This window comes from Mastacembelus armatus, chromosome 24 (genome assembly GCF_900324485.2).
Source record: "Mastacembelus armatus chromosome 24, fMasArm1.2, whole genome shotgun sequence".
Classification (NCBI taxonomy): domain Eukaryota; kingdom Metazoa; phylum Chordata; class Actinopteri; order Synbranchiformes; family Mastacembelidae; genus Mastacembelus; species Mastacembelus armatus.
The window spans coordinates 18,027,249-18,046,428 of NC_046656.1; the positions used below are offsets into that span (position 1 = coordinate 18,027,249).

Consider the following 19,180-nt stretch of genomic DNA (forward strand, 5'->3'; position numbering starts at 1 on the left):
TAGTTTGGGAAGGACATGCTGCCATGTCTTGTAACACAAGTGAAGGAGGGAAGGCATTGTGGAATAATAGCCCTGCAGCTTGGGGTCAGTTGAGAGGGCGATAGCATGAATGGGAATTAACATCACTTTGTTCTGAAGCTCTGCAACACGTTTGCATAAGTGGAGGCTGATGTTCCACTCCCCGGTGTACAGAAAGACTCTGGGGCATTGATGTAGATAAACAACACATAATGTGGTAAAACCATGTTTTAATGTTAATGTGTTGTGATGTAATTGATTAAACCTTCAGAAGAGGTGGATGAGGTTGAATGAGTGTTCAGGTTTTAATGAGGGTGAAAAATTATAGGAAATTCAAGACGCCTAATTCATTTGAATCAACATGCAGACTGCTGGGCTGGGTTTGATTACTCAGCCTAACATAGACTTAAGCAGAATCCACAAAGACCAAAGATAACCTGTTTCTGGCTGTGAAAGCTGTTTTACATATGTGGTACGTTTTGAAAATGTTCTGCTGTTTCTGATGTCACTCAGCCTTTAAGGTGTTTAAACTTCTTGTATTTAGCTTTGTTATGAGGACGTCAAATATTTTTCTATTTTTTTCCTAGAGTTATTGACACTAGTGCTACATTTAACTATTGCATTGCCATACAGCATTTATGGTTTCTAGAGGGTCATTCTTACTAACTTTAAGACTTTTCTTTCATTTCCATCAGTGGTTGGCATTTTTTATGTGTGGTTGGTATTGACATTCATGGCCTTTTTGGCCTTTTAGCACTTTTCTTTTCACCTGTTGGCGTCATTAGCTCATAAGTTGAATTTGTCCAGTAGTTTGGTTCATGGTTTTCACATCTGTAAACATGTTGAATGTACACATGCCGGACAAGTAAACTGACATATGTACTTGGTGTTCACATGCTCGATCCTACTTAAGTGGCTCCACACAGGTTTCTTTGGTTAAATATTCTTGTTGTTCACCCAAACACAGTAAACTAAGGGTCTCTTCTTCTGTCAGAAGGTCACCATCACATGAATGAGTCTCTAGCTGCTTTTTAAGACTGCTCCATTGTAAATGAAGATTCTGGTTACTGTCAAGGCAGCAAGAGCTTCATGCTTCACCATTATGTTGCTGGCTGTCTTCACTCTGAATTGCTGCTCTTCAACCAGTTCACCCAGCAAAATAAAGTATTCATCGTTAATAAAACTGGTTTGCCATACATGTCTGATACACTTTTGTGCTCTTTCCTCTTTGTCACGTGAGGGAGTTAGCATGATATGTTTTCAGTTTTCCCTTTGCCTGTAAAGAGGAAGAAGAAGATATAGCCATGGGCAGCAAGGTCAGCAGTACTTCGCTTAGCTGACCACTGATACCGGATTAGACACTGTTCCTGCAGCATCGCTGTCATCCGGCTGTGCTAACTGTGTCATCTCTCAAAGACAATTTCCCTAATGTATACTATCTGACAGATGACCCATCTCTGTGATATCCTTTATGCTCGTCTCCTGCAAGAGTGGAGACTACAGTGAGCATGAAAGCTTGTTCCTTATGAAATGACATTGCCTTCTGGGTACATACACCCCCAGCCACACATGTCCAAGTGCCACAGATGTGTCATTTTTCTAGAAGTATGCTCTCGATTCCAATGCTCGTGAGAATTGGACAGGAGGTGAAACAAAGGCCTAAATTGAACATGCCAACAACTTGTCACCTCTTTCCCCCTTTTTTCAAATAGCTTTTTTTCTAACCTCACAAAACCTCCTTGTGAGGATGTGTGATGTTGGAAGATTCAAAAAACAGCCTGTGACTCCAGGCTGCACCACAGAAAATGTGTCCTTGTGCATCAGAGTGTAGAATGAGCAATGATTATCAAGTTGTTTTTATCTCATAGTTGGTGCATACATGAAACAACATTAACAAGCCTGTGTCTGTGTAAGTGGCTGTCTCATCCCTTTCTGTAACATAATACAATAAACAGTAATGAGCATTTTGGGGCTTCCTGCTTTAGTGTTTGCAGTTAGTGTTCATGCTTGCTGTCTCTGAGTCTGTTCCTCAATGTCAGAGTGCTGAATGAATGAGTTTTGCATTAGAATAATATGACTAAATCTCATTTTGAACAGACTGAGTAACTAGCAGCACATATAGTGGGTTGAATTTCAAGGTATGAGACCAGCGCTCAGAAAAACTCCTTTCAGGGAAACGACTTGGCTTTTCACAGAAATGAGTAAGGTAACAGGCTGCCTGAACTCCCCTGTGGATATGCAGGGACACCTTAAACTTCACTCAGTTCAGTCTACACATGGATATTAATGTGCATTCTTCAGCTTGATAGCTGTATTTTGATATTTCCCCTTCGTGGTGTAAAGTCAGCACTGAACATATTTTTGCAACTTATTTAAAGACGTCTCTTATTTGCTTAATTAAATAGAGCCGTGAAACGTAGCCCTCAGGAGCCTGGATAATTAAGAACATTGTTGCTGTTGACCATTTGATTAGAGGAGTGGAACAGTCAGTGAAAGACTTCTTGAAAATGCAGATTAGAGGTCACATCTCTCAAACATCCCAGTTGTGAGTGTCCTGCACTGACAGGTCCTCTGTCACTTCATTTTGTCCCAGTCTGCTTCAGTTCAGTTTTACGATGAACCAATCATACTCAGCCTTGCTGATCGCTGTGACACACTGGAGCTACTGCTCAACTGGACACCCACTGTTCTATTCAGTAGCTGTGTCAAGGCCACTGCTCCTAAAGAAAGAAAAAAGCTTTTAAATGCGTTGGTGTGTCTTTATAGTAAGTAAAGTTGAGAGCTTTTCTTCTTACCTGAACTGAAGCATGATCTACAGTGTGTTTTGTCTGCTGAGGATGCTGTCATTGTTGAACATTTTTATTGTTTGAGTTTATTTACTTATTGCTCTTTTATTGTGAGGGACTGACATTTGTCATCTCCAGTCACATTGTGAAGTCATATGTTTGCAAGAAACTCCTTCCATCCATCAATCCCTCATCTATACCCGCTTATTCTTATTTATTGTCACAGTGATCAGCTGGAGCCTATCCCAGCTCTCTTTGGGTGAAAGGCAGGGGTGCACCCTGGACAGGTCACCAGTCCATCACAGGGCCACATAGAGACGTACAACTATACACACTCCTATGGTCAATTTAGCATGGTTTTGGATTTGGGAGAAAACCCAGACAAGCACAGGGAGAACATGCAAACTCTGCACAGAAAGGCCCCTGCTTGCTTTTGAACTAGAAACCTTCTTGCTGTGAGTCAACAGTGCTAACCACGAATCCACTGTGCTGCTCCTGCAAGAAAATCTTCCAATATGAAAACTGAATCACTCATGAACCTATAACCTAACTCATGAACTTATACCCATCTTCTTCTTGCAGCTGTTTTCTATTTCCTATTTCTTGCTTGATGAAACTTGTTAAACTTAGTGCATAAAAACCATTCTGTCCAGTCTTTATCTGCATGAAATCCTTAAATTAACTCACCCATACAAAGGAGATTCTTTCTCACTCTGCACCCTAAGGCCAATTTGATGCAATATTTGCATTACTTAGAACTGGAGCCATAGCCCAGATCTATGAGGATTCTTAGTAAACATTTGCAGCCTGGCTGAATATTTCACCTCCTTGTCTCTCTGTTATTATACAGAGCTGCTGAAGTGTGTTTAAATTGCAAAGGAAGCTGATATGTTCTCCAGGAGGGCTATTGTTGTTGTACCCCCACTCCCCCACACAGAGTCTCACATAAGCTGTTTCCTCCTTTGTTGCAGCTCCCATATGTATCCCATCAACAATCAGGTTAGTGAATGGTTAGTGAAGTAGTCTGTATGTGCTCAATAGAGACCTGATGATGCAAATCGGATAAGAGAGCGGCAGGTCGCTGGGGGTCCACTCCTGTAGGTGCCGATAGAGACACTGGCCATTGTTGAGTTGAAAGCACTTGTCAAGTAAAAACACTGTATGATTGACACTTATAAACAAGTTGCAAGAGTTTACTGATTTACAAAACAAATCGGGTATATTATACTGTAGTGCAAAGCAGATTTGACATGATTAGCTGTGATTTCATATATTTTGGTGTATTATTGTGCTGCTTTCAACTAAAAGGATTTTTTTTGTCTCGCACATTTTTGGCTAAATATCGCTACTGGATGTCTAGAGTTTATTGCTTCAGTCGTGCAAGTAAAAAGTTCAATGTGTGATTTTTATACATACTTATTTACCTCTTATTACATTTTCATCACAACCCAGATCCTCGACCAGTTAGCAATGCTCTGTGGGTAGATAAGATCTCAATGTACCTGTGTGCTGTGTAGCCTGCTTGACGTGCCTGTACTTGGCCCAAAGAACTGCAGCTATATTTTGTATTGTATTATTTTTATCCCTTTCACAGCAAACAAAACCCTTGTTCTGTTCTCAGCAGTACACGGATGCCTTATGTGGTTTCACTGAAGAAAGGAAGATTATTTGTGGATTGTAGACATGCTAATAAGGATGTAGACCTGACCTACAGCTAATCAAAATGAAAAATATTTCATTCAGGGATCTCCCATTTTAACAACCCACTGATGCTGTTGGTATGAGTTGGCCTGAATGTTAAATCTTTAAACTGAGGATAATCTTTGTCATGCCCCTACTGTGTGTTTTACTAAAAATAAATTGCTACCTAAAAAAGAAATGTGTACAACTTTAAATACTAAGTGGAATTTATTATGTTAATACTTTGCATACTTTAAAATAGATGAGCATATTTCCCCTGCAAACTTAATGGCTAGTAGTCAAAGTGATAGAGATAGCATGTCCTGAAACTCATTTTCTTTATCATGTCATTTCAAACTAGAGGAGCAACACTTTACTCTTCTCTTTCAGTGTCAGTAGTTCTAGTTCTAGACATTCTTGGTAATGTCTGATCCAACACAGCAACAAAAATGCTTGATATCTAGCTTTGAGCACTTCATTACATGATGTAATTATCCAAACCATTGCTGGAGGTGTACTGAGACTCATTTGGTCACATTAGCAAAATGTTTGTCCACCCATTTTCAGTAGGTACATGGAAATAAACCTTTGCTCACTGATCCAGGCAGAGAGGTGATACAGATGAGACAGCTGTCAGGCTGTTTGAGTGGTGAGGTAACTTTTGTATTTAAGAGCAAGAGACAGCAGGGATTATATTGTCATTTTAAAGGGTGAAGTATTCACTCTGGACAGGGACAAATTGGATTTCACTGCGTTTAACACAGACGGAGTACATGACTCTGTTTTAATTGTGTGGCTATAGGTAACCACACCTGATGTATGTTGATTTAATAGCATAACATTTTTGCAGTTGTTTTTTTTTTGTTTGTTTTGTTTTCTTTTTAATTTGCTTTGTTAAAACCTTTGATATTTGGCAGCAACACGCCCAGAACGTGAGACTTTGTCAATCTACAAATACACAGATACAAATGACTGTACACTTACTCAAGAGGAAAATTCATTACGTTTGGTAGACTTTGTTGATACATACATAATGTCTTTAGTGACGAATACTGATTGTACGCATAAATCTACTCCACAGAGCACCTTAAAGATTACTGGCACAGCCTATTAAAACAAAATGCGTCTGTGTATTTTGCTTTGCAGTAACGGAGTGGGGAGACGACGTACGGCACATCTCTGAAGAGGAAGCCATGGTCATTGTCAACCACCAGTCCACAGGAGATGTGTGCACCCTCATGATGTGCCTGCAAGACAAGGGCACGGTAAGAGGAGAGAAGTGTGTTGCCTCGTTGTATCTCTTTTAAGAAATCCAAGAAAGTAATAAATGTCAGAAGGGTGTCATCTGTGTAAATAAGAGCCTGGTAGAACTTTGAGCCCACAGGCCACTTTGCACAGAATGCATTTTAGTGCTGAGTCTGCTGCCTGAACATGTTTGTCTGCAAATGGAACGGCTGTAACACACCTTTTCAGCTTCAGTGAAGCATGTTTGCTTTGAGAAGGGTTATCAAACGTTAACCAGTGTCTCAGTTGTCATTTTGTTTAGCTAAATGATCATTTCAAGAGGAGAACAAGGTTCAGTTTAAAATACAGGAACTCTTTCAATTATTTTACATGTGTGTTAGTCGTAGAGAAATGGAAATTCTTGTTGCACAACAGGAGAGAGTCATATTATTGGGATAGTATGTCTTTCAAGCCGAAACTGTTGCGTCAGTTGACAGAGAGCAACTGTGGTTTGCTGCGTTCAAACTGCAAAATGTGAGATTGAGTTTTCCAGGCAGGCGACAAACAGTGTTCAGAGTTTTGAGTGGTGCCTAATTTGTGGTGCCTACCTATCATTGTAAACAAACAGGAAAGCAAAACATCTTAGGATTAGAACACACCCCTTCCTTTTTTTCAAGGTGATATGTGACAACACATTGCCTAAGAAAAGGATGTGTCTCATACACCCAGCAAGTTGTTCTGGCAATGTTTTTTTGTGTAATTGGATATGACTGAAAGGTTGGGCAATGGACAGAGCTGAGAAAGTTACATTTTATAGGTTTCAGCTATACCACACCTTTTCTGTGTAGGCATATGTCACAACTGTGGAAACACTACTATGCACATTTGTTCTCCTTGAGAAGCATTTTGAAAAGCTTCCTTGGAGGAGGAAAGCACTCCCTTTGTGTGGTCGTAGGTCATAACAAAGAATATATTTTAACATGAGTGGGAGTAAACAGACATGTTCAGGCAGCAGCCTCTTGAATCCATGTTTACGTCCATTTTAATGATTCCATTTGTTATTTTTATTTTTCAGAGTTGTGTAGGTTTACACTGAGGTCACTGCACTTAAAGCAGATGTGCATATTCATAAACAGAAGTAGCTCCTGTTAATTAGAATATATTGACAGCAGGAGAAGTGAGTTTGAAAATAGAACATCAGATGAAAAACAACACGTTAGCTGTCAAGATTAAAATGAATGTCTGACACTCTTCAGTTATTTGAAGCCATCAACACATGCAGCCTGTTGTTCTGCTGGACTGTACAAATAATCCTAGAGATTTTTATTTATTTTTGGCTGGTTAGGCCAGTAGTGACAATGCATGTTTGCTGGGGGTTTTTTTCTGTTTTTGGCTGAGGCTGGCACTGCACTGGAGCTGCTGAGCTGCACTGCAAAAACATGACATGATCCGCCTCAACAACTGCATCCATGGCCCATTTTTATCCTCTTAGTAAAAGGACAGTAAGCCAAAGCTTCATCGGTGCACATCATGAAGCCCTCAGAGGGGGCGGTATAACTGTGGGCCACTGACACCAAAGACTCTTCCTATTGCATATAGAAAAATGCAATAGGAAAAACGACAATGGTTTTATTACAGATGTTCATTTATTTCCTTACCTTTTCTCAGGTGGTACGAAAAATGATGTGGTTGATGGACCATGTGTTTAAATACACCAACTTTGGCCTAGTGTCCCTGATCCATGGGGACTTCTTCATCAGACAGGTAAGAGACCTACAGTTGACACCAGAGGTCTTACTTGGTTTGGTTTGTTCATTCATAGCTATTAGGTTTAACCATAACAAACTCTGCATCACATTCTTAAAACTACACGTATTTACATCTAAGGAGCTTTTACTTGTATTTTATCCTCAAGGTTAATCAACAGTTTTCAATGAGAGATTATTTTCCCTGACTTGTCAGCACCTTGTTCCCCGAATATCTGAGGATTAAAATACAGATCTTTAGGCCAAACCCAACTCTTTCCACCTCCCAGCTATTGCTAGCATGTTTTTACTGCACTCTGCAGTAGTTGCTCCCCATCTGCTTGTCCCAGCTGTACAGCAGATATGTTAGTAGGCTTCCTACGGCCATGGCGTCCTCTGAAAAGGATAACACAGTGGGCATTAGTGTGGGAGGACTACTCAGCCCCTCTGGGTCAGAATGACCCTTTTTTCTGGCAGCAGCTGGACTAAAGCAGGCCTACACATGGTCCCTACAGGACGCCTGCTGGTTATGGATTCCTGGAATATCATGCAAGTCTTAGAGAATAGTTATAGAAAAATTCATCAAGATTCATTCAACAAGCTAATGGGCTGTCACATTTGTGTGTACTGTTTAGACTCTGCCAACAATATGGCCAAAAAAATAAAATCCCTGTTTTTGCAGTCTTAGTTGTAGGCATATTAATACAACCTTTGTTTCTGTGATGTGGGCAATTTTCAGAATGTGCAGAAACAAAAATGGAATTAAAGAAATCATTACAATATTTTGTCCAACTCAACTGTTTTGTTTTTTTTAGTCAGAATACCCGTTGATATGCATTTTGATGGATGTAAAAGAATGGATCTATTTTCGTAGTGGTCAGATTTTCTCTGTGGGGCAAAGGTTTAAAAATACCATAACTTCACTTTAAACGACAAATGACACTGGTGGGTTCTTTCTGTCTGGAATAAAATGTGTTTGTACACTTATATTTTATCTGAAAATAAATGAACTCCACATGTTCCTCTAACTTTTTTTTTAGCTGCAGAAATATGATGGCAAGAGGGAATTACATTTTTTTTTTTAGGTCATGGAAATACTTTGCCATGGAATTTCACAGCAGGCTCTGTGCCAAGGGTGAAGCACCCAGTGCCTGCTAACAGCCAGACAGACTATAGCACAGGGCCTGAGCAGGCTCAGTCATTTCTGCCCCCCTCCTCTTTGTGATCCCCTCTGGCATTCTTGACATCCTTCCCCAGAATACTTCACACATCTACACAGCAAGCTTCTGCTCCAGCCTGCACCCCCAAACTCTTCTCCTAGTGCAAGTATTCCCAACCTTTTACAGTGTAAGAGTACCTTCCCACTAGAGAAACCTGTCAACATTTAAGGATGTCACAAAATGTTTTAGTAGTTTTATTGACTGACCATAACTGGTAAAAAGAAGTTCTTAAGACTAAAGTAAGAGCTTTAATGTAGAGATTAAACTGGATATTGTTTGACTGGCTCAATGGCAGCAGGAAAAAAAAGGTGCTCACATGACTCCAGCCCAACTATGCTAATGCATTTCAAATGGCCTTTGACCAAGCCTAACTAAAAATCAATTGCTTTTCTCTTCATCTCATCACTGCTAATGCTTTTAATGTTGTCATGTTTTACATCCATTTCAGCTGTGCCTTTAATGTTGCTCCACTGTTACTGCAGCTTACTTGACTCGCTTGTTTTTAGATTTTTTCTTGTTTTGTATGATGACAAAAAATAATTTTGTCAAGTTAATTAATTCAGCAATAATCCTAAATAGTTCTGTTTTCTTGCAGCAATTGAAGACCTTCCAAATTGCCTTTTTTTTTTTTTTTTTTTTTTTTGGTTCCTACAGGGTAAAGCTCACCGAGACAAGCAGCTGGTCTACCTGAAAGATCACCTAGACAAATACTACCACAGCCGTGACAGGAAGTGGATAGTGCTGTTCCCCGAGGGTGGCTTCCTGCGCAAGCGACGAGAAACTAGCCAGTTGTTTGCAAAGAAACACTCTCTTCCCCACCTGACCCATGTCACGTTGCCTCGCCTTGGGGCTACCCACGTTATCTTGAAAACCCTGTCAGCCCAGCAGGAGAATGGCAGTGTCAGCACCGAAACTGGGACCCTGAACCAGACAGGTAGCTCTCACAGATACATACAGATGAGAAAATATATTGTTATCTCTCTTTGTTCCATGCTTTCACAATCCTTTCACAAGAGTATTTGGATCATTTGGGCCTGTAAAGTTGTTAATTAGGCCTACGCAGTATGACCTTAAATCTTCTCTAACAATATATTTCAGGGTGTATGAGTATTCCTCTAGTTAAAGTTGGTATTGCTATTACCATACTTGAATGTTTATGGTGTTTGAGTTTTATACACGGGTGAAGTATAGGGCTAATCTCACTGTACTGTTGATGCCGTGTGTGTGTGTGTGTGTGTGTGTGTGTGTGTGTGTGTGTGTGTGTGTGTGTGTGTGTGTGTGTGTGTGTGTGTGTGTGTGTGTGTGTGTCGTTTGCTCTCCTTCCTGACAACAGCTGTTGTAAACTTTGGGATTTTATTTCAAATTAATTGTTTACAGCTTTGTGTTTTTGTCACTGCCTTAAAAGCCATTATAGTGAACAGGTCATGGGTATCATTTATATTTATCATTTATCATATTACTTTAAAAATGTTATGGTGGGTGTATTTTTGCACTGCCACCAGCTTCTGTTATATTTCTTTTTTACATACTAGAACTTTTCTGTAGTAATAGTTTAGGTGATTTTGACTAAAGAGCTGTACATTTTCATAGTCCATGTATCTTTTTTTTGTTTATATACATATGGGGGACCCTGCTTTAAATTGGCTGCATGAGAACTACTAACCTATCTATAGCTTAGTTTGCGCTATAAAAAAAGTTTAAAGGAGCTCAACAAAGACAAAATATATGGACAGAAAGTCAACAAATCCAGAGGCTTAAACCACATAAGAAAAGTCTGCAATTTTTAAAGGCTGTCATCCTGGCTACTGCATCACTTAACATTTTAAAATAAGACAAAACTGCATGCTAGCAAACTTCAGAATGCTACTTCTCTTGTTTGTTTTCCACTGCTTTGAAATGAAAACTTTTCCATATTAAAAAGAACTGGGGAATGCAGGCAGGTTTTTTAGATTGACAGACTTGGAATAAATTTTGGGACCTTGTGTAATAACATTTGGTTTTGAAACATCTTTTGAAGTTGCAGATTTTTGAGGGAAGTGTGATAATACTTCTGCCATTTTTGATCAAATTAAGTTTTATGTTGGCTGGAATGCCAGGAATGGCGCATGCTTCAAATGTGAGGCATTAAATCTTCGCCGCTGTGTCCCTATGTCCTCTGGAGGCCTGCGTTAAATGAAAGGCGACTGGTAATAAAGATTGCCAGGAGAGGAAAGGGGTAACATGCCAGAAATTGCATCAAGGTCCCTGAAACCCCAGTGGTGACTTGCAGGAGAGGAGTTTTTCTGTCTATAGAGACCAGCCCTAAATACAGCCAATGAGCAGGAGGGTAACACTGCAATTAACAAGTTTTGAGAGTAAAAAATTCTTTTCAGTCCGTTTATTTGTGGCAATCCAAAGAACCTGTACAAAAGAGAAAGAAAAGGCAAACATCAACATCGCATGGAAGCCAACCAAAATATCTTAATCACCAGAAGATATGGGACTGATCTGCATTCACGTGCCCACATAAAGTCCAATGAATTTTCTTTAGATTAATTAGTCATATACATGTTGGCATGTTTTTCAAACTAATTGAATCAGGACCATATTTCAACAGGAAGCATGATATACCTTTGGATCTGGATTGTGGAGTAATGTGGGGGAAAAAAAACTAGTTTTACCAAGCAGACTTATCCAGATAACTCAGTAAACCTGCTTCATCTGCAGCAGAAACCACGTCATTAAAACAGCCATAAACATACATATGCAATGAGTCCTTCATGCCCATGTACACCCAGTTTACCCAGTGGACTCTCCTGGCTTTGGTTCATAATCCATTTTAAGTGTGTGCTGTGTTAATAGTAATACAGAGAGACTTAGTGCCAGCATTATTGATACTGTGGTTCATGGACTTTAGCTTTCTCTGAGTTTGCTAACACAGCTCTCTCTCCTACAGCCTCAGCACTAACAGCAAGATGCCGTCTGTTTATCCCTCTGCAGGACAGGTCGTCAAACCAAAGGAGAAGTAGCTCTTAATCGACTGTCGTAAAATTCAGATAAAGACGAGCGCAGCGTCGTTTTTGTGCTAAACTCTGAGCTGTGTGTGCAGTTTTTATTATGGCTTCTCTGCTAATTTAACACAGTCTTCAACAATCTCATCAGTGTCAGCAAATACTTGACAGCACAGTTTAAGTTCTTAGGTATGTCGTCTTATTCATGGTTATTTGTGCACATTTTTTCTGCTTTATACTCTAGATCCAATTCATATCCCAGTTGACTCTTTAACTCCGTGTCCTTTCCGCTGTACCAGTAGCTCAGGAGCAGGGGAAGCTGGTTGCTGCAATAGGGCTTGTCCTTCCACTTGAATCTTGCTAATGGCATTAAAATCTCAAAAGCAAAAAAAACCACACACACATATCCAGAAAAGTGCAATGTCCCTCATTCTCTTGTTCTCTCTGTGTGTGTTTGGCTGATCAAAGACACAGCTCTTTCTTCCTCTGACCCCCTGATGCTCTGTGGAGGTGCCCAGAGATGCTGACTCACTTGGAGACAAATGGGCCACTTGGAGAAAATAGGATTTGATGTAAATGTGTGTGACGGTGTGTATCAGCTATGCAATGTCACCCAGGCTAAATACACTGCTCAGCGCCAATAAAAGCACATGGGTCACTTGGTCGCCAATGTTGTTTTGAACTTGCAGAAAGGCCTTTTGTGCAGCTAAGACTGATAGGTAATTGATATTGAAGTATTAACTTTGGCAGATAAGCAGGATTCTCCATCTATCAGTCGTTTAAGCTGGGAGTGAAACTCCTAATAACTCACAGGTAAACATGTTGGAAAGCACTAACCAATCAGAAGTAGTTTTTACCCATTACTGAGTTACTAGGAGGGACAGGTGTAGGCTTCAGGAGTTGTAATTGGGCCACAGAGTGGCTTGATACAGAGCCAGATATCTAATGTTTACAGAGGAACAGGGCCTCTGTTGTCATTTCAAATTACACAGCTCCTGTTATTACAGTATTGTTTGTCATGGTGTGTAGGGCACCAGCAGTACCTTGGCTCTGGGCCCTGTTCTTGGGCTGGCCACTCAGCTGAAACTATGGCTGCCTTTCAGCACACTTGGACAGAGATATAGATCCAATTACCCACACAGGGATAGTTGTAGTGCCATTCCTATCAAGAATGCTTATCAGGTCACTGTTACATTGGTATAAATGAGGCAGCAGCTTGTGTCTCAGCTGCTTTTTGTTGTCTGATTGATCTGCTCAGACAGAGGTGTATTGAGTAAACAGTGGTGCTCTCACTGTGGCTGCACAGCTCTGCAGCAAGATAAACACACATCCAATAAAGGTGGGAAAAAGCTGAAAATTGACCAAATCCAGGGGAAATTAAGCTTCACTTTAAGCTAAAAAACAAACTGATCTCTGAGAACCAAGGCACATTTAAAGCAAGGAGAGAGTTATGCTCCGAGCGTATATATTGGTTCAGACAGAGGTCTGCAGGCTCAATAGATAAAACCAGTACATGTCCATTGGAGTATTTTATCTATGTCATGTTATATATCTAATTTTGTGTTTTTAAAAAAATGTATATTATTATATAGTAGATACATATAAAATAGTTTCTGTATTTTGTCAAATAATAAAGTACAAATTGCAATTTTACTCATTTAAATTAATATACCTGACAAGTCAAAGCCCAACTCTGTTTGTAAACCATAACTGTTCTTCACTAACTCTTCTTCCCCCTCACTCACCTTTCTTTGACTTTTGTGTGTGAAAAAAAATTGGAATGATGACTTAACAACTACAAAACAATGTTTTGCTAGTGCTGACCCTGACAGATTGTAATGTAACTTGGCCGATCTGTTTTAAAAGTTAACTTCACTTTGTCAGACTCGCATGGCCTCATAAAGACGCAGTGTGCTCAGAGAGGGAAGTGCTTCTTACACAGTAAAAGCAAACCATATGGGCTGTGATGTTGGCCAAGCAGTCAGATATGCTGTCTTGTCTTTTCTATTTAACATTTGACAAACTTGTACAGAGTGTTCAGCTTAAAGAAATTTTTCAGCGTTGATTAATGTGTTTGTTTGTCATCAGTCACATTAAGATTGTTACCACTTTCATGCATCTCAGATAAGTGTGAGACGTGTTCAGACCGGCCAAGCTCTGATGCTAAATGCAGGAGAAATGCGTCACTTCTGTCAAAATATGCTTTACAACAATGGTGCAGCCTTGAATCACGGCTTTAATGTTTCTCAAAATTCACCACACTGTACGCTAACACACACTGACATATTGTGGAAATTGACTTGCAAAGTCATGCTTTAAACTAACTAGGAATGTTTGAGTCGACCACAGCTGATGTGGAATAATAACAGATGAGGTTTTATGTAGAGAAGGTACATTAGCTTTGTCATACTTCACATTTATTTATGTGCAGGTGAGTGCAGAGCTGATCCTGCATAATGCACTGTAAAACCCACACACACCCTGCAGCTGATTCCCAAATTCCACCAGTTCTTGAGTATTCCCTCCCTCAGACTTGTTGCCCTTCGCCTTCCTGTCCCACTATCTTCATTAATCCTTTTTCTTTCTGTTTCCTTCCTTTCTGTCTTACCCGTCTATCAATTAATAAGTGTGGCATTAAAGTTACAGATTAAAAAGTAGTAAAGTTTTAGCAGTTTTTGTAATCTTTTATTGGTCAAATAACATAATGGTTAAGCTTTGGAAGTGTTTTTTTTTTTTTTTTTTTTTTCTTACTGACTCATAAATGTAACTGCCAGCTACATTTTGTCAAGCTGGGACTGCTATTTTGCCACAAGTCAGTTTGGCAGGTAACCAATGCTAATTTGGCTGCACTCCCATAGTATATAAATCTCATAGGATAACTACCAGCTACACTGCTCTTGAGATAGAGATCGAGTGTGGTGACAAGCATGTGAACTATTTAAATGTCACTGACTATCTAGCAGCTGTGACTCCACTGTGCAGCAGACTGATCTTAATCTCTGCACCTTTTTGATTGGAGGTGAACAAAAACATCCTTATTGTGGCATTTACTGAAATACTGATTTTTGGGTGTGTTTTAGCAATTTATCATTCCCTGTAAGATGCATATTCTTGTCCTCCAAACTCCCTTTCTATTTCTGTTTTGTTTAACAGGTAACAAACCTAAAGGCCTGCAGTGGGTAATAGATGTGACCATAGCGTATCCTAAAGCGAGACCCATGGACATCCAGACATGGATTTTTGGCTACAGGGCTCCTACAGTCACACATGTACATTACAGGTAAAGATAAAATGTTTGTCATTTTATTTTTTTTGAAAGAAAATATGACAAACATTACCTGGTTTTAGCTCCTCAGATATGCCGTTCAATTACTGTTCTTTGACACATACAGTAAAATACTGAATTGTTAACTTTAAAAACATCAGCTTAGGTTCTGGGAAGTTAGAATGACAGTTTTAAGAATTTACCGACATCAATTATTTTCTTGAATAATTGGCTTATTAATCTATAATAAAAAATAATCATTAGTAAAAGGTGATTTATGAACCCCGGTTTGTTGGCTCCTCTCACAAGGCGTCTCCTGCCTTGTGTACTAGAGCTAAGGACTCATTAAGTCTGTAATTAAACGAACAGAGGATGCACAGCTCCCAGCCCACGTTGGGGACTCTCTAATCAGCCATCGACACAATCAGCTTCCCTTGCTTGGTCAGCAGCTCTGCAGCCTGGGGACAGACAGGGAGGCACCCACCCAAACTAACGGCACAGCTGTTCTTATTACGATAAGTGTGCACTCAGATCTGACCGTGTAGATGGTGCCGATCACAGTGAAGTTAGACCCATGCTGGTAGAGGTGCAGAGTCAACAAGAGGATTAATATGCCTGGTGATCAAGAGAACACACTGGGAGAGTGAGCAGTATGATGCACGTTGGTAATGCAGATACCAGCGGTGGCTAGACAGGTCTACCCCCCTACAACAGTGTTTCTGCTTTGCCAGTTTAAGGCAGCATCTAAAGTGGCTGCAGCATTTGTTTGCTTCTGCTCATAGAAATAAAATAAAATTGAAGAATTTCACAGTATTTTGAAGGACTTTCCAATAAAGTAATTATTGGAAAGTCATTGCTGTTGCAATACAGTGGAATTTAATTGCAGAGATTTTTGCACTCAGGCAATCAGTAGAGCATCATAAATAAGACAATAAAATAAGAATCACTGAGCATCTCACAGGCTCAGTATTCACAGCATTATTATTCATATCATCAACAATGACAAAGCAAGAATAATATAAACCCATATACATTTATTGAATGATCATTGTTTTAGCAGGCTGTTACTTCCTCTTATATGTAAGTTTGTCATTCTCAGTGCCACAAAAGGTTTATCTCAGACTGGTCAGGTCTGGTATTTTATCATCACACAAGTTTTACAAATGGGTCGTTCAGTTTTTTGTCTGTTTCAGGGCTCAAAAGACTGAACATTTGCTGATGTGAAAAGGGGATAAATTGGAGTAAACCCCAGCCTGGTTTTGAAGTGAATATATTACTTAAAGTTCTCAATGTAAATCAGACCTGAGATAATGCATCAGGAATGTTATGGGAGGTCCTTTCAAGATAGTTGTAACAGCAGCCAAATGTTATGTGATGCCCATGCTGAGCTGGAAATGAACAGCCAAAAGCTTTTAATGATGTCTTCTACAGTCAGACAGACAGCTCTGTGACTGCCTGCTCAGCTTAACAAATCAGCATTTGTGCCCATTTATTTTGGTTTCCTTATTTTTTGCATCCACCTCTTCTTTTTTGTCCTGCAAGCAGAAGAGCAGCAAGGACAGTTTAACCAAGTCTTTTTTTGTTTTCTTTATTTTTTGTTATTCTAAATTCAGATACAGACTAGTTATTTCTTTCCCCCTGGCCACTGGACATGTGCACATCAACTAGACTCAAACATCTGATATATCATCCTGATTCCATGTGAAGTAACCCTGATAATCAGATTGCTCTCCTCCTCCTGTGTTGTCTTTTTATGGGGCTGTATAGATTACTAAGGTACTTGAGTCTCCCCTTCAAAACAAGCAGCAGAGTATTAAGTAATATTCTAGATGAATCCATGTTGATCGCTTTGCACTTTTTTTTTTAATCCCTTTGCCTCCAGTCCTCACCCCCCAGCTCCACCCTCCCTCGTTGTGTCTCCTGCCTTCTCCCCATATAATCTCAGCTCCCAGATTGCAGCATCATAAGCCCTCTGTGAATGGCAGATGGGAAAGCTAGGTGGGTGTACAGAGGCCGAGCAAGGGCAGTAGTGGGTGTTAAATACATTAAAATCCTTTTCTTTTTAAATGCATCTTCTCCCATCTTTTTCTGGGCTTTTTGTGAGTGTGTGCTGCTGTTTGAAAATATCTGAAAGGTACCATGATTTATGGAGTCAGAGTCTGCCTGGTCATCATAGATGCTTTCGAGTTGCACACCTGGTCACAGAGACAGTGCACACACAGAATTGTTGAGCTTGCAGTTGCTTTCATAAGATATCTGAGGTAGATTTTTTTTTTTTTTATTCTCTATGCTATTAAAAGTTACAAAGTCTGTATTTAGTGGATGTGAGGTCTCTTCAACACCCAGAATCAGTAGCTGTCCCACCTGTATTTTACCTGCAGATGTACTCAGTGTCTTAATCATTAGAGATGGTGTCTTTGAATAATGAATGAGGATTTAAGAGGACTTGTCAGCCGTTAAGGGGCAATGAGTGAAACACCCGACCTATATTTTCTAGAGAATCCTCCTATTTCAGTGAGTAGAAGTAGCAGTTCCTCCTGTCAGTTGAAATTAAAGTAACAGCATGGAATAATTATTCAAAAAATGTGCTTAAATTAACCATAAAAGTGCTTGTTATGCTCTTTTCAAGCAATCAAACTATTTGTTGATTGGTATTTCAACAATAACATCTACGCTTCTCTTTTGTACTGTTATGTACAGTCTTCGGGTGGAGTGTCCTACTTTCCTGTTAAATTGACCCTAAGCATGAACCCTTATAAAAGTCAGTGTGTACTGACATCTGTGTTACTCAAGTCACTTCAGGCCACACAGTCCACATCAACCTGTGTTGGTGGTTTTATGACCCTTTACTTCTGACCTTTATACTGATAACAGGGCGATACTCCCATGCCAGGTTGTTAGTAATCTCTATACTGCTCCTCCCACAACCTCCATCTCTCCCATGTGTCCTCAAATGACGAGAGCAATAGTGTCAGAGATATAGGTCCACCAAGTTAAAAATGTGCTTCTGTCACGTCGACACCAGAGAGCAATGTGGGGATAAAGGTGAACATGGTCGTATTTGCTGGTCACTCAAGTTCAAATCCAAAACGGTTATTTATTTATTTTTTTTCTGCTTCTAGCAGATGATGCAGTGTTGCCCTTATTGCCAGTTTTGTGTTCACATTGACTTTTAACAAACTTACCACAAAGCATAAACATCATGACTGCCACTTTTGGGTACTGTGATTTCTCATCATCAGTGCTTCATAAACTCATGGAGGAAATCAAATTCTGGGGACTGACAGCAGCTCATGTTGCACTTCACTGCATCTTATTCTTTGTATTTATAGTCTCTGGTGTCACAAAAGCCCACTGATGATGAGCATCATGAGTGGAGACTTGACTAGTCATGTATTATAAATAATGACTGAACAACAATGTAAAAGCAGAATAATACTGAAATTAATGAGTCCTAGTTTACATCCTCCTTACAAAGTCAGATGGCTGTCTTTTGAGCCAAATCTTCTCTTTTTTATGGATTTTTATTAAAATCGTCTTCAGTGCCTGCCTTTTTTGAAAGATCCTTTAGTGAAATCACTCAGGCTCTGACTCTTACCAAAGTGTCTTTGAGCAAGTCTGCAAGTTATGAAAAAGATAAGAGAAAAATGCTTTCTTGTAGTTCTGTTTTAGCCATGACAACTTTTAAATGTTGACTGCAGAATTTTAAATATAAGGAAATTATGTTGTAATCTTACAGAACTAAGTGAAGACATTTAACAGATATCACACACTGTTCTGTGGCCCATGTGTATTATGTGAGCCGACAGCGTTTTAGCCAGCGCCTCAATTATTTGTATGTTTAAAAATGAGAGAAAATACTCTCAATATGATTTTTTTTGTTATAGTTTGAAAAAAATAGTCTTGTATCAGCTAAGTGGCAGTGTCCTTAACTTTTCTGCCTGTGGGCCAGTGATTTTTTTTTTACATCTGCTAGTAGAATTTGTCCATGTTCCAGGAAATGGTGCGGTGCAGAACAATGGACGCAGCCTTGAGCCAGAGAGGAAGCAGATTAAAGACTAAATGGAGCAATTAACGACCAGACTCCTACCGTCCCTCAACTTGTCTGATTGCAGATAAGCACTTCTTGGCATTCTGCAATCCAGGGCCCTTAAGAGTCATGTGGAGTGTGTGGCTTACTTAGTGATTCCCCAATGCCCACAAAAGTAAAATTCTACAGAAATCTCCATACTGACCCAGCACAGCATACACA

At 39.7% G+C, this 19,180-nt stretch overlaps 1 protein-coding gene across 3 annotated transcripts in view; it reads left to right on the plus strand.

Annotated features, from left to right (window-relative positions):
* Nucleotides 1-19,180, plus strand: part of lpgat1 (lysophosphatidylglycerol acyltransferase 1) — a 34,359-nt gene that overhangs the window by 6,540 nt on the left and 8,639 nt on the right. For all 3 annotated transcript variants that reach the window (XM_026318332.2, XM_026318333.2, XM_026318334.2), the window contains exons 3-6: nucleotides 5,631-5,749; nucleotides 7,377-7,472; nucleotides 9,328-9,607; nucleotides 14,817-14,943. In XM_026318332.2, coding sequence (XP_026174117.1) covers nucleotides 5,631-5,749; nucleotides 7,377-7,472; nucleotides 9,328-9,607; nucleotides 14,817-14,943 — 622 coding nt within the window. The remainder of the gene's footprint in view (nucleotides 1-5,630; nucleotides 5,750-7,376; nucleotides 7,473-9,327; nucleotides 9,608-14,816; nucleotides 14,944-19,180) is intronic.